The sequence below is a fragment of the Belonocnema kinseyi genome, chromosome 9 (genome assembly GCF_010883055.1).
Source record: "Belonocnema kinseyi isolate 2016_QV_RU_SX_M_011 chromosome 9, B_treatae_v1, whole genome shotgun sequence".
Lineage (NCBI taxonomy): Eukaryota > Metazoa > Arthropoda > Insecta > Hymenoptera > Cynipidae > Belonocnema > Belonocnema kinseyi.
In genome coordinates this window covers 31797769-31815266 of record NC_046665.1, presented here as the reverse complement: position 1 = coordinate 31815266, position 17498 = coordinate 31797769, and the positions used below count along the sequence as shown (strand labels likewise).

At 36.2% G+C, this 17498-nt stretch overlaps 1 protein-coding gene across 9 annotated transcripts in view; it reads left to right on the top strand.

Moving 5' to 3' along the window:
- Nucleotides 1-17498, top strand: part of LOC117179437 (gamma-aminobutyric acid type B receptor subunit 1) — a 144205-nt gene that overhangs the window by 93204 nt on the left and 33503 nt on the right. For all 9 annotated transcript variants that reach the window (XM_033371230.1, XM_033371227.1, XM_033371226.1 and 6 more), the window contains 3 exons: nucleotides 2558-2685; nucleotides 2826-3118; nucleotides 3209-3452. In XM_033371230.1, the coding sequence (XP_033227121.1) occupies nucleotides 2558-2685; nucleotides 2826-3118; nucleotides 3209-3452 (665 nt within the window). The remainder of the gene's footprint in view (nucleotides 1-2557; nucleotides 2686-2825; nucleotides 3119-3208; nucleotides 3453-17498) is intronic.

Here is a 17498-nt window from a genome sequence, read left to right as displayed (position 1 = left end):
GAAAGAAAGTCGAAGGATAAAATAATAAATAAAGAGGGGGAGATTCTAAGAGACTGGATGGAGGATAAAGGGTGGGGCTGGCGAATGGTGTAGTAAAAGGGGACGAAGAGGGTGAATCCACGTATGTGAGTAAGAGGGGTGTATCGGTGATAGACTACGTGATTATGAATATGCAAGGGTTTGAGGAGATAGAGAAGTTCGCAGTGGAAGGAAGGGTGGAATCCGACCATCAGCCATTGAGTTTGTGGATACAGGGTTAGGCTAGCGAAAGGCAGGGTAGGGAAGAAGGGTCGTTAGGGGAGAGGTTGTCATGGACGAGAGAGGCAATAGAAAAGTATCAGGAGCAGTTGGGCAACGTAAGCTTTGAGGGGGAATCCGTGGACGAGATATGGGAGGATCTACAAGAGAAAGTGAAACGTTGTGTGCAAAAGAAGGTATTTGGGAAAAATAAGAAAGGAATGGTAGAGCCGTGGTGGAATTGGGAATGTAAAATGATGAAGAGCAGGGTGAAAAAGAAGTACAGGAAGTGGAAGGAAGGAACCGCAAAAAGGGAGGAGTACGCAGAAATCAGGAAGGAGTTTACGTTGATGTGTAAGAAGAAAGAGCAGGAAAAAAAGAGCTGGAAGAGGAGTTGAGAAGTGTTAAGACAGAAGGGGACGTGTGGAAGATAATTAATAGGTTTAGGAAACGTAGAGTGGGAATAAGTGAGAAAATAGGGAGCGACGAATGGAGGAAATTTTTCAAGGATTCATTACAGGGGTCAAATACTCGAAAGAGAGATGAGGGGATTAGAAGAAACAGAGAGGTAGATGAAGGGGAGCTGAACGACCAGGAGATAGAGGAGCAGATAGGGAAGTTGAAAAATCGAAGGCAGCAGGGATTGCCGGGGTAGAGAACGAAGCCTGGCTGTTTGGTACACAAGAGGTAAGGCAGAGGCTGAAGAGGGTAGTGAAATAAGCCTGGAGGGGGGATTCTCATGAGGGTGGACAGAGGGGTTGATCGTACCACTGCATAAGAAAGGGGATAGGGAGACAGGTAAATTATAGAGGGATTACACTCATGAATACTACGTAGAAAATATACTCGATGGTGTTAGCAGATAGGCTGCGAAAGGATGTTGAGGGAAAAGGAATATTGCTGGAGACGCAGGCGGGCTTTAGAGAGAGAAGGAGCACTATTGTCAATATTTACGTCTTGCAACATGTGGTGGATAGAGAACTAATCAAAAAGGGTGCCAAAGTGTACGCATTTCTTGTAGATCTAAAGAGCGCGTTCACTTCGGTAGATAGAGGGAGGTTGTGGGAGGTAATGGAAGAGAGGGGAGTGAAGAGGGGCCTGATCGACAGGATAAGGGAGGTATATGAGGAGACGAAAGATAAGGTGAGAGAAGGGGAGGGAATCTCTGAGGGATTCTGCATGGATAGGGGGTTGAGGCAAGGGGGCCCGCTTAGCCCAACGCTTTTTGTCAGTTGGCAAAGAGCGAAGAGGCTTTAAAGGAGATGATAAAGAGGTTGAGACGTTACTTGGACAAGAACAGGTTAAAGTTAAATGCGGATAAGTCGAAGGTTATGGTGTTCAGGAAAGGAGGTAGGAGAGATGGGGGAAGGGAGTGGAAGTGGAAGGGAAAAGCGGTACAGGAGGTGAAAGAGTTTGCGTACCTGGACTTCCTCTTTCGAAGAAATGGGGGAGTGGATGGTCATATAAAAGAGAGAGTAAGAAGGGCAAATGTGGTGATGAGGCAGGTCTGAGGGCAACAGAAACAATTGCCAAGAATATAAAGTTTCAGTATATGCGGCACTTCTCATTCTCGACTATTGACTCTATTTCCCCAGGAGCATTTAGAGCAGCGATATTAAAGTTAATGCCGTAAGAGTAACAGAGATGGTAATAAAGCACTCGTAGTGCCGCATTGTGCCTTTGGATGTAGGTCGTTCCTTCACGAGTAGGACAACTAGATAGTATGTGTGCTAGATGATCGGGATGTGCATGGCACGCCCTGCAGCTATCATCGGGCATATCTTGCCTCAAAATGGGGCGACGGTATGTTAAGGTGGAAATGACATTGTTTTGACTTGCCAAAATGAAACCCTCTGCACCAGACTTTAATCCGCGTGTGGACATTTACTCATCCTCAACATTTCTGTGGAAGATGCCGTGCATCCTCCTATCGAGGAGCTGTTCACGGAAGTTTTTTTCTGTGCTTTCTCAATCCGGGCTTTCAGGAGTGAGTACTGTACTAGTATCTGTAAAGGTTGGTATTTCGTGTCCGCTCTGGATTTCACCTGCTCGCCCCAACTGTTCTGAAGGGCCTGGGACTGATAGCGACCGCCAAACTTGAGAGTTGGTTACATAACTTTTTTCAGGTGGGGGTAGCAGCGTCGTTCTTTCCCTTTTTGGATAATTATTAACTGAAACCGTTTTGGCTCGGACTTGAAATACCCACCTTTACAGGCGAATGGATAAGAATCTCAGGCCTATTGCTAATACACAATTGTTGATTGAATAAACCAATGTATTTAATCCTGAAATTATAATGTAAAACAATTTCGACTTCCAGCATTCAATAAGTCAATGGAGAAATTGAATAAGTTGGGAAAAAGCTTGAAGAATTTTACATACACAGACAAGGAAATCGCAGACGAAATATATTCTGCCATCAATTCCACACAATTTCTTGGTGTGTCGGTAAGCAATAATTGTATTGAACGACAATATTATGCAGTTGTATTCTATGTTTTTAGACTCTCGAATAATATTGTTTAGAAATACTGAAAAATATAAACGTAGTTAAAATAAATAATTTTCTTGTATACTTGCGATTGCAGGGATATGTTGCCTTCAGTTCCCAAGGTGATCGAATTGCATTGACTCAAATCGAGCAGATGATTGATGGAAAATATGTAAAATTAGGTTACTACGATACCCAGGCTGATAATTTAACGTGGTTGGACCACGAGCGATGGATTGGTGGCAAAATTCCTCAGGATAGAACTATCGTGAAGAATGTTTTACGAACAGTGTCTCTGCCTCTCTTTATATGCATGTGCACAGTTTCATCCGCCGGAATTGCCATCGCAATACTGTTAATCATTTTTAACATTTGGAATAGGTATAGAAGGTACATTTGTTTAGAGACACCAATATAAAGTTTGATATATTTAGTACATATCATACTTCCTTCTGTTAACTATTTTTATTCATTTTTCAGAGTGATAATGTCATCACATCCAGTGTGTAATACCATAATGCTAGTAGGGGTTATAGCGTGTTTAGTCTCCGTATTTTTACTTGGTATCGATGGCAGATTTGTGGAACCTTGGGAGTATCCAAGAATTTGTCAGGCAAGATCATGGATATTATCAATTGGTTTCACTCTTGCTTTTGGAGCGATGTTTAGTAAAGTATGGAGGGTTCATCGATTGACAACGAAAACGAAAGCAGATCAAGCCAAGGTATAGCGTCTCCTATTGTTTGAGATTGTAGAATTGTCTTTGTTTGGGAATTTGAGTTCAAATTTTATGGTTGTTGAAATTGAAAATGCAAATATTAATACTACAGGGATAAATATAGTTTCTAATAAGTCTTTTAAAACTAATAAGCTTTAATCACAGTATCATTTAACAAGTACAAGTGATACTATTATAATTTTATATATTATTTGATAAAACTTTAAAGAGAGTCGATTTATTCTTCTAAGAGTTAAAAAAAAACTTTAATAGCCTCCCTATAGTTTTCACGCTTTGGATTGAAGTACATGATATCGTTTTTCGGTAAATTATTATTAAACACATATTCAATAATAATTGTTCAAACTATGTGGTTCACGGCATGACGGCATGACATGCCGGTGATGTATGATTATTACTTATTACTTTATCAATTCCAAATTAATAACAAAGGTTCTTCTGATGCACCGCACACATCTTATGGCATGGAGATGTTTGAACTTTAAGTATACCAAAAATATTACACAGATAGATAAGAATGCTACACATTGAAAAAATAGTTGTTTTAATTAGTAAGAAAGTTCTTTCTTAAATTAACGTGCTTCTTCCCATGCCCATGGCCTATTTGTCTAAATATTTTTTTAGTATTCTTCCCCCAAATAGAAAATATGTGAGCGTCCGCATTAAAAGGGCCCTGAAGGTCGGTGTAGAGTTACGTATAAGGGCACATTGAAAACTGAGTCACCAGAGAATTTTTGAAGTTGGAACTGCGAAAAACCATCTTCTGAAAAAAACGCTTCTGAAATTGACGAGTGCCATAAGCAAGAATGTTATATTTTCCGTCGAACATGAAATATACCTTCTTGTAATCGCAATCTAGATATGTTTATAGTCCCAATCAATTCTCTATAGGTACCAGTATCATGCCCCACTCAAACCCAAACATTTTCATTTTGACCTTAACTTAGAAAAACGCGAATATTTCTTATGCTACAGTCGGCTATAAGAGCCATTTTTATCCACACATAAAGCTCGCAAAAGAGCAAAAGTTATTTTTCATAAAACATTTTTAGATATGTAACCTTTTATCTTAACATTTTCTTATACCTATGGCTGTTTGTGAGAAAAGTGAGAAAATTCGATTTTATAAAGAAAATTCTCCTCGCCACAAAAGTAGTTTAGTATGCATAAAACTCAGTACATTTCTTAATTATGAAACTACAAATAAAAAGATGGCCAAAACTATAAGTGTGAGTTTGAAATAAAATCGACTTTTCTTATTTTTAGAAGAAGAAGAGGGAAGAAAAAGATCAACTCTATCAAAATCAGAAAGAAAACGAAAAATCTCTCTATTAGGTAAAAAAGTATGGAGGTTTAAAGAAAAAATGGGTATTTTTAGTTTTAAACAAAGCACAAAATTTAAATACGGAGCAAAATTCGCCAAGTTAACCAGCCTAAAATGTAGTTGTCCCCACATTAATCGCAATTTCATGCAATCGTTTCGCAGAAGATTCCTCCATTGGCTTGAAAGTTAAATAATTTAGATGAAATTTCTTCACTTTCTGGACTGAAAAATCTTTATTTGTTGAAAATTCGTCTTTCTTGTTGGAAAATTTAACTTCTGCGTTCAAAGCTTAACTACTCAGTTTAAAATAAAATTCTTTGCAAATTCTTCTTCTTGTTAGAAAATTAATAAGGCTAGTTAAAAGTTTCCTTGAAATTTTTTATCGTAGAATCTGAAAAGAGAAAAGTACCTATTGTTGCGTAAAAATTTTGATCGCAACATTGATGGCCTGTTGATAATGAATACTCACGTGACTACAGTCATTATACGATATTAAAACATCTCATTTGCTCGCAATGAATGACCAATTTATTGCTAAGAGGTGAAGGCCTTTTAGAAACACTGCAAGTACGAGAATTACGAAAAAAGGGTTCAATTAAATTTTAATTAGCTGGATCAATTTCCTGATATAATTTACAACAAAAAGTTTCGAAAAGTCAGTTAATATTATCAGTAATAAAGGTCATCATTAAGTAAATGCGAAATTTGCTATGTTTTCCGCAATAAACAAACTCAGAATTCAGTTCTGCATCAATTCCCAGAGGATAGACTGTTTCTTTAAGATAATCATAAATTCAACTCGCTTTAAATTAATAAAATTAATCGAAAATTTCTTGGAATGTTTTAAAACGTCCTAACATATTTAAAATCCTTTAAAATCTCTTGAAATTTTTCAAAGCTTTTGAAAATTCCTTGCAATTTTATAAATACCCTAAAATATTTAAAATCTTTTAAAATCTCATACTACATTATTGAAATAAATTGCAAATTCCTTGGAATCTATTAAAACATCCTATAATATATGAAATCTTTCAAAATCTCATTTTAAATTACCGTAATCAATTGGAAATTCCTTGGAACATTTTTAAATACTCTCAAATGTTTCAATTCGTTCAAAATATTGAAAAAATCCCAAAGTACTTTCAAAATCTTTAAAAAAAGGTCAAATTTTGTCCAAATATTTTGAAGGTATTGCAATATTTGATAGTATTTAAAAATTTTCCATGGAATTTTCAATTGATAAAGGTAATTTAATATGACATTTCGAAAGATTTAATATATTGAAGGACATTTTAATAGATTGCAAGGAATTTTCAATTGATTTCAATAATGTAGTATGAGATTGTAAAAGATTTAAAATATTTCAGGATGTTCTAAAATATTCCAAGGAATTTTAAATGATTTCAATAATTTAAAGCAATTTCAAAGAATTTTAACGATTTTTTTTCAACTTTTCTGGTTGAAAGTGGAACTACTTTATTAAAAATTTATTTTTTTTTTGTTGATGATTCATCAACTTAATAGAAAATTTTGTTTTCTGAAAGTTCAACTATTTGGTAGAAAACTTTTTTTTGTTTTTGTTTAAAAATTAATTTCTTTAACTACAAGAAAATCAATATTTTTTGACGAAAATTTAACTATGATTAAACATTAATTTTTAGTATAGAAAATTAGACTTGGTGGACAATAAATTTCTTTTATATAATATTATTTATATAATAATAAATTTATATATTAATATAATATTTTATATTTATAATATTAACATTAATAATATTTATAATAGTAATGATATCCATATTATATACACCTGAAAAACATAACCTCAAAATCGACGCATGCATGAAATTAAGAATCACGAGAAACAACAACATCGCCAAGTTCTTTCAAATGGGGATCGAGACATAAAGAGAAGACCACCGAAGTTTTCCGAAGCTTTCAGATTGGCAATCAGCAGGCATCAGAAAACCTGAGAAAATCGACTTCGAATCGCGCATTTCCGGCTTACACACGAACTTACAGTGGTAATCATGCACCTTTAGTTTTGCGGCTCCAAAACAATAGGTATGGTGGGAGTAAATTTCTAGCTTGATCTGGCAGCTCTGAAAGATTCTTTTTCAGTCGGAAAACCCACTTGCAGGGAATCGCCTTCTTACCTGAAGAAAGATCTGTCGAATTCCAGGTCCGGTTTTCTTTCAATAAGGCTATTTTTCGATCAATGACTTTTTTCACTGAATGCTGTCCTCGCTTTTTAGGGTATCTTCTAAAGTTTCTGGGCCGTCAGTGATGTTGACACACTCCTCGGCCGCTAGAGGGAATTCTTCAAAATGTTTTGGCTGCTTGAATTTTGATCGATCTCTTAAGGTTCGTCCATTGGACAATTTGGAATTTTTCTCTTCTTCAGTCTCCTACTCGTCTTTAGTTTCATATTCTTCATCGCTTTTCGAGATTTCTCTAAATTCAGGCTTTTCTTCCGTGTTGATCTTTGACTGTTATTCTTCTTGAAACTGATTCTGTTTTTCGTGTTCGACATCTCTGGTTGGTAACTTGACTTTTTCTTCACATTCGTCGACCTTTTCTTTATATTGAATATCCCGTGATAAAATCACTTTATGTTCAAGTTGAACATGGATTCTGTAACGTTCGTTTTCATAATATCCCCCAATAATGTGCAAGTAATTTTTTCTAGATTTCTTGTCTGTCCATATCTCGTAGTGACTGACACCTTCTATGAACGATTTTCTGGTTCTGTTGAGATTGTAAATTGCTGACGTCACTAGTTCTGCCCATATAAAAGGGGTCTTCAGCATGGCAAAATTTGATCACAAATACGTATTTGCAAGATCTCTCGTTTCCACTAGAACGTCGCCTCACTCAGCACGAAAAATTCCGTTTCACTCTTACAGCTGAGTAGAAGTTCGTGGTTGTGGAAACGCTAAAGACCTGCCATATAGCTTTTCGAACTTCAACTTCAGGATTCGAGTCTTCGAAAATTCTTGCCATCTCAACTATTGTGCGATTTTCACGCTTATTGCCGCCATTTTTCTCGGACATGTATGACGCTGTCAGTCTCTGTGTAATTCCATTTTCAGCAAGAACTTTTTTGACCTCGGCACAGTCAAATTTTGGACCATTGTCACTCACAAATTCTTTGATTGTATGCCCTAATGTTTCTGAATAAGCTAGAACTTGTGTTTTATTACAACCTTGACGTCCGAATTTTTTTTCACTGCAAATCCATAGCCAAATTTCTTAAAATTATCCTTGAATACGACAAAAAATCGAGTTTAATTAAAAGAATTATGAAAAGGCTCAAATGAGTCCGTTGAAAACAGTTCGGCAGGTATCCTCGCTCTTTTTCTGGGCCAAAAGCCAGACGATGTACTTTTCTTAAAATACATGGTTCACGAATTTCTCATATCAGTCGGACCCTGATGCTCAGCTCTCTTTTTAGCCTTTCTCACGTGCCGTTTGTCCTGGTGTACCAACCTTTCTGCCTTAGCGACAGTTACCGTCTCCCCTTAATTCCTGTCTTGCGCTGCCACAACAGAAAATAAATTCTTAGGAATTTTCGGAACCAAGCAAACATAATTCAAAGTCTAATCTAATTTCAAAATCTAATCTAATGCTTAGTTTTCTGGGGCACCATAGGTTTATAACATCGTGGTTTCGAATAAAATTTATTTAACTCTTCTTTATTCAAAATGTGTCCCCTAAGGGTTTACATGACCTCGATTTCCTACAATACGTCCATTTATTTAATACAATTTAATACGTGTTAGCTAGCTAGTGAATGACCGATCAAAAGCGAGAGAGAAAGCGAGAGAGAGCGAGAACATACATATGCATAACTATTACTGACAATTCTTTACTCTTCTATTCTAAGCGACTTCGGTTTACGTTTCCGTTTTCTTCCACTTGTCCTATATCCTAATTTTTTCAGTTTTTTACGTGAAAGCCCCTAGCATCTTTACCACATTCTCTTGCCAACTTCCATTGTACCTCCATCAAATACTTTCTCGCTAACCAGCCTCGCTTTCCCTCACTCAGCTTCGTCTCAAATTGCCATGCCCTCTTTCTCGCTCTAGTACTTAATTTATCACTCTGTACTTCTTATCGCACCATATATCTCGGCGTCCTCCAGTCTACCCCTAGCGTTCACCTTATATACATTTCTTGTATACTCTTCATTCTCCTTTTTTTCCATCCCCATATCTCTGCTCCATAAACTAATATCGGCCATACCAGCGTATCAATATCCATATCCAACTTCTCCAATTTTTTTTTACGTTCTTTTTTCTATTCCCCATATCTGTCTCCTTACCCCTGATGCTTTTTTATCCTTTCTCTAATATGAGCTCTATGATCTTCATTTGTTTGCAAGGTATATCCCAAATATTAAAAATCTTTTACTTCTTCCAACTTCATTCCCTTCCATCTCCCCGTGCATTCTTTCTTTCTTCCCCCTCCTCTTCTGAAACTCATTATCTTTTCCTTTTCTACATTTAAATACAACTTATTTCCATTTAAGTATTTCTCTACTGTATCTACTATCTCTACTTGTTCTCCTACATTTGCCTTACTTTTTTGTCTCCCTAAAAATTTTCGATACTCTCTTTATTAATCCCTCTCTTATCCCCTTTTTCTCTATAACTTTTTCTATCTTGTATCGATCTAATGAGTCAAACGCCGCCTTTAGGTCCACGAATATTTCTATCATTGTCCCTTTCTCCATTTTAATCTTCTTATTCACTAGATAGTTCAGAACATATATATTGTTCATGACCCTCATCTCTTTTCTAAACCTTGCCTGATTTGGAGGTTCTCTCTCTTTTTGCATCAACTCTTTTGTTTAACCTCTCCGATAAAACAGTCACAAATATTCTTTCCATAACTCTGGCCACCCCTCTCCTCTCCATATGCTATTGGACATTATCCAAGCCCATTCTTTTAATCCTGTCCCCTCATCTTTTCATACTTTATTTGGAATCTCATATATACCAGGTGCCTTTCTGTATTTCATTATACATAATACTTCGACTGTTTCCTCTCTTGTAATTTCCTCCTCATATATTTGCCTACTATATTTTCCTCCTTTTCTAACTTTTGTCTCTACCCCTCGAAGTAATTCCATAAAATATGTTTTCATTCCACCATCTCAATATCCTCGTTAACTCTTTTCCTTTTTCTTCTCTCTCTCTCTCTCTCTCTCTCTATTTATCAAATTCCAAACACTTATTTTGTACTAGACTTCTTCGCCTCTTCTTCAAATCTTTTATTTTTCTTCCCTTTTTTTAGCACACATCTCAGTATACTCCTTCTTTATTCTCCTATATTTTTCTATACTATTTGTGCCTTTTCTCCGTTTCCTTAATTTCCTTTTTATTTCCTTCTTCTGTTTACATTCCTGATCCCATCCACTTCTATCCCCTCTTTCACTAACTTCTTTTTTGCTTGTGCACTCTAATATTTATTTTATCCCTCTAATCATTATTTTTATCTCTTCGTTTACATTTCACTCTAAGATAAACCATCCAATCTACTCTACGCTCTTAAACAATTTATTTTCCTCTCCATTCAGTATCTTTGGATTTTCTTCCTCGCTCTTCGCCGTATTCCCTTCCTCCTCTATCTCCTGTTCTCGCATTAAAATGTCCTTCTATTAAAAGCCCAATCTGTAGATTATTTTCTTCCATAAGTGCTCTTAAACCTTCTGATTTCTCCTGCATATCACCGTTCACTTACATACACGTATTTATCTTTTCTACTATTACTCCTTTTTTTTGTTCCTTCATCTCTTTGCTATCCTTCTTTGCCATACACCGGTTCCTCACTCCCATCGCCATTACTCCCAATCTCTACCTTTTTTTATGCTTTCTCTTTGCATTTCGAACCTGCTATTACTACTACATCCCATTGTGTCAAATTTCTCATAAACTCCCTATTCTTTCTTTCCGAGCCTGCTATATTCCAGTAGCATATCCTCCAATCTTCCCTAATTTCGTTTCTCGTGTCTTCTTGTTTCCTACTATTTCTTTTTTCTATATCTCCCGTTCCTTTCTCTCCTAGTTTCCGCTATTTTCCTTTCATTTTTTCAATTATACTGCATCTTCCTTTCTACTCACGCCAAATCATCCTCTATTCTCTCCGGGCTTGCACATAACAACCTCTTCTTTGTCCTCACTTCCTTCTTATGTTCCCATTTTTTTAATTTAACCAGTACTATTCTCTCCTTTCTTCGATCTTTCCTTCCTACATTTCCAAGTTTCTCTATCTCTACCCTAGCATCACTCCTTTTTAGTACTTTCCCACTCCTTCCTCCAGCTCTTTTCCCTCTACTCGTAGGTCCTTTATCATTATGTTTCTTTTTATATCCTCTTTCTCTTTCTTTTCTATTCTTTGTTCTATTTTTATCAGTCTTTTCTTCTCCCCATTTCCACTCGCCCCACCTCCAAACTCCCTCTTTGAGCTTTCTATTGTTTTTTATTAAAGCTTTCAGTTCCTCTATCTTTTTATTAGGCTATTCTTGCGTTTATAATCTTTACTCGAGCGTCTGCACCTTTTTTTATAGTTTTTCCTGCCTTCTTAAAATTTCCTAATTTCTCTCTTAAGCTCGGCTATTTCCATTCTAATTTCTTTCTTTACCTTTTCTAACCGTTTCTCCAACTTTTCTTAATATCCGCGGGTAAGTAGAAGAACGTAGTGTCTGATTTTTGTTTCAAGAGACGTCGTATCTCACCATGGCTCCAATACATGTCGTACAATCGTCATACATCGCCCGCTGCTTATGAGGCGTCGTATCTCGTTCGCAGTTCAAGGGATGTATCTCACAAATTTATAATTTTCCAGACTGTATCAAATTACCAATAAAACGGCACAATATAGTTTATTTGAAAAATAACTTATAAAATATTTATAAATAATTATTTATAATTAATTATGTTGCTGGCAATGAAGAAAATCTGCCAAAATGAGATACAAAATATATTCCTGAAAACCCTATGGCTATAACTTTACATAGTGGCCGATTACGGAGTCCAGCTCGAAATTCACGCTATTTTTTTCTCCTTTTCAAGTAACTATTATGCATCCAAGTGTCCAGGTTGGTTAACTACGGCGCCCAGTTGGAGCGCTATATATATATATATATATTTTTTTTTTCTATTTTAAGTACCTGGTGTGTAATTGTAACATTACTTATATATAAATGAAGATAATTATATAAAATAAATCAAGAAATTGGTTATCCAATACAAAACGAGAGATTGTTCACCAGAAAAAATGTTATAAATTTTTCGAGGCTCTCATTTAGAATACATTTGTTTATGTAATTTTTCCATAATATTTAAATTTTGTTAAGGCTGCTGAACACTGTTAGGTAGCTTTCGTAAGTAACTGAGTGAGTGAGTATGTATGTGTGTCTTGCAAACGAATCTTTTTAATACTTTGACCTTTCTTTAAATACGTATAACTTTGAGTACATTTACTCTTTTTTAACACAGAACAGACACAAAATTACACACAAAAAAATCACTTAATTTTCATTAATAAAACCTTATTAGTAACGCTCTTATTAAAGGAGTACTAATTTGAAATGTGGTACAAATTTTCGATCAAATAAGTTACTAATCTTAACTTAGATACGACGCCTCGTAAACAGCTGGTGATGTAAGACGTCTTCTGAAAAGTGAACGAGATACGACGTTTTTTGAACCGGGAGAAAGGCACGACGTATCTTAGACGGTCAACGAGATATGACGTCTTTTAATCTGCGAGCGAAATACTACGACTGTTCAACCACAAGCTAGATACGACATGTATTGGAACCGTGGTGAGACACGACGTCTCTTGAAACACAAATCAGACACTACGTTCTTCCACTCACCCGTCGATATATCCCCACTACTTATAACATCATTTTTCGCACGTCGCTCAACTGTAAATTTTCTTCTTCTATTTGCCCTCTGCTTTCAACTTTTTGTTCGTCTTCCCCCTATTCTTTATCACCCGCTCCAATTTGTTACTTCCCGGTGGCATTATGTACATCTTCTACTACTTGCTCTCGCCGCCCTATCCCTTTTCCTATTAACGAACTTCTTTATTGACCCAAAACTCTAGGCCCTTAATCTCTCCCTTTCTACTGTTTTTCTGTATTTTCCCCTTGTTTCCTCACGCTTCGGTTTACCAAGCACTTTCTCGTCTGAGTTCTCATCGCCCATCAAACTGATGTAAGGTGCGTAACATCATTCGTAACTCTACTACCCCACCCTGCTACCTGTTGTTCTTCCGTGCTTCTCTCTACCTAGCCTGCCCTGGTGTTGCTACTTATCTGCACCGGTTTCCCTATATCGTTGAAAATACATGTGTTTTGTTGAAAATTTGTCTTTTTGGTAGTAAATAGATCTTATTGGTTAAGCAATTCTTTTTGGTTAAATCTATTTATCTTTTTTTTAAACTCAACTATTTGTTTGAATGTTGAACTCTTGTTATAATAAATTCGGTTTCGTGAAGATCGAATTTTTGGCTGAATTGGACTGGTTTTTTGTCGAAATATCAAGTATCCAACGTTTTGTTGAGAATTTGTTTTTTTGTCTCGAAAATATATAACATTGGTAGGAAATAAAAATATATGGTAGCAAATAAACTTTTTCCTTAATTCATACTTTTTATTCATAATTTAACTATTTTGGTAGGAATGTCAACATTTTAGTTGAATGTAAAACTATGCATTTGAAAATTTAACTATTTGGTAGAAAATGAACTTTTTTGTAAAATATTATAATTTTAGGTTCAAAATTCAACCGTTTTGACTTTTTGGCTTCAAAGTTTTAAGAATTTTGTTGAAGAAGTATATATTTTGTTGCAAATTCTTAGTTTTTAAAGAATATTAATCTTGATTAGAAAAAAAATTTAACTATTCCATTTTTTGTTGAAATTTTTTTTTTAATATAGAAATTTACACTTTTTATTTGAAAATTTGTCTTTTTTTTAATAAATAAATCTTACTGGTTAACATATTATCTTTTTGGTTGACTATTCAACTATTTAGTTGAATGTGGGATTGTTTTGTTGAAAATTAATGTTTTGAGCTTTATCCGTTGAGTTGATCATTAATTTCTTTGGTTAAAAATGTAAATATCTTGTTTGAAACAAAATAGTACAAGAAATGAGAGAAAAATTATGAATGTCTATGAATGCAGAGTTTCTGGTTGAAAATTCTGGAAAAAGAATTTCTGAATTCTTGACGCAGCATATTTCTTTTAGCATTTTTTGTCGTAAAACCTGACAAAAGAGCAGAAATTACGAAAACTCTCAACAGAAATTGAACCGGATAACCGATTTCCTTCCATTTTTAATCGTCTCATCGTTATTTAATGCACCTAATGCAGAATATGAAAATTAAATCCCTGAATGTTTTAATCATTTTTTATTTCTCAATAAATTAATTAGAGAAAAACAAGAACCAGAAGATCTTTCTAAAAACCCCTTTTTGGGGGGTTTTTAGCTATTGGGATTGGGTGGCTAAAATATGTCTTCAAAAATTCATAAATTTAAGGGAAAAGTTGTAATTTGTAATACACGGGCTAAAAATGTAGCATGAGGAAGCGCCTTAAGACCTTCTGTACGACAAATAAATCTTCCCATCCAATTTTCCGTCTAGGATATAATTATGCAGGGAAAGAAACAAGCTAACTTGTATAATCATTTTAAGGAAAATAAAAAGTGTCAGATTTAGAGAAGTACTCAAAAAACAGTTTATAATGTAAAAATCAAGGTAAAATTAATTTATGTATACTAAATGTTTTTTTTTTTTCATTGTCGACTTTATAAAATAGCCCTTTCCAAAAATGCATATAAAAGCTAAATCGGACAAGCGCAATAGAAGTTAGGAATGATTGCAAATAAGCGAGTAGGGTAAAACCTGAAAAAGAATGAACCTCCCACATCTTGACAACCCGTTGTATTAGAACATCCCCTTTAGAGAATTAAAACAGGACCATGAACACTACAACTTAGGAGAGTTTCGATTAGATTGGGTAAAACAAAATTTTAGGCGGATGCATGTGGTGAATTTTTGCTACAAGCACATAACTTCGCAGTCATTTTTTTTAGATCGGAAAAATACGCATCGCTTAATTTCCTCTAAACCCCACTTATTTCGTCCACGAGATCTTCTCCGACTTTAAGCGTAGAATCTGCCTGATCTAAACTGGATTCGATTAATAGTTTCGTTTATTTGGATTTTTGTCTAGGGTACTTTAAATTATAAACTGTTTAAATCTGAAGGTTTGAGTTTTAAAATTTAAATAACTGAAAAAAGCGGTAAATTACCGTGAATTTTGGTCTAAATTTTGAGTGGTCGATCGCCATCCTACAACAGCTATTCAGCTATCCGACTAATTTGGGGCCGTTTCCTGCGAAATCCTGGGAAATTTCCTGCGAGAACAGGTGTTTCGGCAGGAGCCCAGTCCCCAGGGATGCATTCCAGGCGTCCACCTGGGTGAATTGGTGGGTGAAGTAAAGAAGTGGGCGGAGTTTACTAGGGTGAAGTGGAAGGGGAACGGTAGAATAAACGGTTTCGAGTGTGCTTCGGGTGTATTTTTGGCGCGTAATGTTTAGTGAACGGTGATTGAGGTTACGTTACACATAAGTTTAAAAAATACAAGAACAGGATAAGACTATTTTAATTTCTGCTGCAGTAACGGGGCCATTGTTATTACAAACAGTGGTGTGTTCAATAATAGTGGAAAGTGATGAAGATACTAAAATTTAGTCTGTTACTACACTTTTCATTCCCGCCACTTCTGCCCGCCAATTCCACTGTTTAATTACTTCCACCTACCTAGTTTTAGTGGGTGAAATAGTCACCCGTCGAATGACCCGCACTCTTCACCCGAGTGATCACTGAAAGGTTCACCCGAGTGAAGCCCAACACTCACCTAGGGTGCGTTCCAGGCGACCACCCGGGTGAATTGGTGGGTGAAGTAAAAAAGTCTGGAGGAATTCACTATGGTGAAGTGGAAGGGGAGCGGTAGAATGAACAGTTTCGAGTGTGCTTCGGGTGTATTTTTGGCGCGTAATGTTTAGTGAAAGATACTTGAGGTTACGTTACACAAAAGTTTAAAAAATACAAGAACAGGATAAGACGATTTTAATTGCTGCTGCAGTAACGAGGCCATTGTTATTACAAATACTGATGTGTTCAATAATAGTGGAAAGTGGAATGGAAGCTTCTAATGTGTCCCCTAAGGGTTTACATTTTTCTTACATCTTCTCTATTCCTTTACACACCCTCCACACACTTACTTGGTGGTGGAAGGGGGACCTACAGTTTAAGGTGGGTTCCGAACCACCAAGAGCAACAGCCTTAAGTACTTAGAGAAAACCTTTTTCTCTAGAGATACCGGTCCCACGACTCTCCGGAGATGAACAACTCCCTTGATAGGCTAGTGTTCACCGCATGGGCTACCGAGACTCTTTCAGAGTGCGAGGCGGGAATCGAACGCGCAAGCCGAAGGAGTGGGTCCAAAGCCTACGCTTTAGCCCCCACGACCGTCGTCCCACTTCTAATAATAGTGGAAAGTGATGATACTAAAATTTAGTCTGCTACTACACTTGTGATTCCCGCCACTTCTGCCCTCCAATTCCACTGTTCAATTACTTCCACCTACCTAGTTTCAGTGGGTGAAATAGTCTCCCGTCGAATGACCCCCATTCTTCACTCGAGTGATCAGTGAACAGTTCACCCGAGCGAAGCTCAACACCCACCTAGCGTCGCGGAACGGCTCCTAGTACACCCGAGTAGAGCACCTAAATAGACGGATATGTGCACCCGCCATTTTCGGTCCATGTAATAGAGGGAGTGTGTATAAAACGTGTGCATTAAACGCGAGAATTAAAGCTCCACTATGATAAATTTAGCTTTTTCTATTAATAAATAATAGTTTGAATTTGTTTTTAAACGTGCTAGGAAGCGTGTGAACAAATATTTTTCTTTCGGAGTGTTCTGAAATGGGGTTGGGAAGCTGCAATTGTGAATACCACATACAGCCTACACATGTGCTTATTACACGTAAGTAAATAACTTATTTATTTAAGTTAACATAGAAAAAGTATGTCAGACCGAGTAAAGCTAATATAGGCAAAAGTATTTACAAAGTGGTACACTCATTTTTTGTACATCGTACAATGCACTTGTTATACAGTCTAAAGTTAGGTTATGCTTAACTTCATATAAATTTGCAATTGGAACCTAAATACGCGAAATAACGTCTCTACATTAGTTTTCCTTAGTCTAATATACTTTTTCTATGTTAATTTAAATAAATATGTTATTTACTTACGTTTAATAAGCACCTCTGTGTAGGCTGTATGTGGTCTTCACAATTACAGCTTCCACACCCCATTTCAGAACACTCCGAAAGAAAAACATTTATTCCCACGTTTCCTAGCACGTCTATAAAGAAATTAAAATTATTGTTTATTTATATCAAAAACTAATTTGATCACAGTCAAGCTTCAATTCTCGCGTTTGATGCACACGTTTTATACATACTCGCTCTACTCCATGGTTCGAAAATGGCGAATGCAAATACTCACCTTCATAGCAGTGATCCCAGATCTGAAACGAGATGCGGTCCAATACTATGACAGGGCTATGTCCGTGTGAATATAGTAGGAGACGCTGTAAATGACTGAGTTGCGCG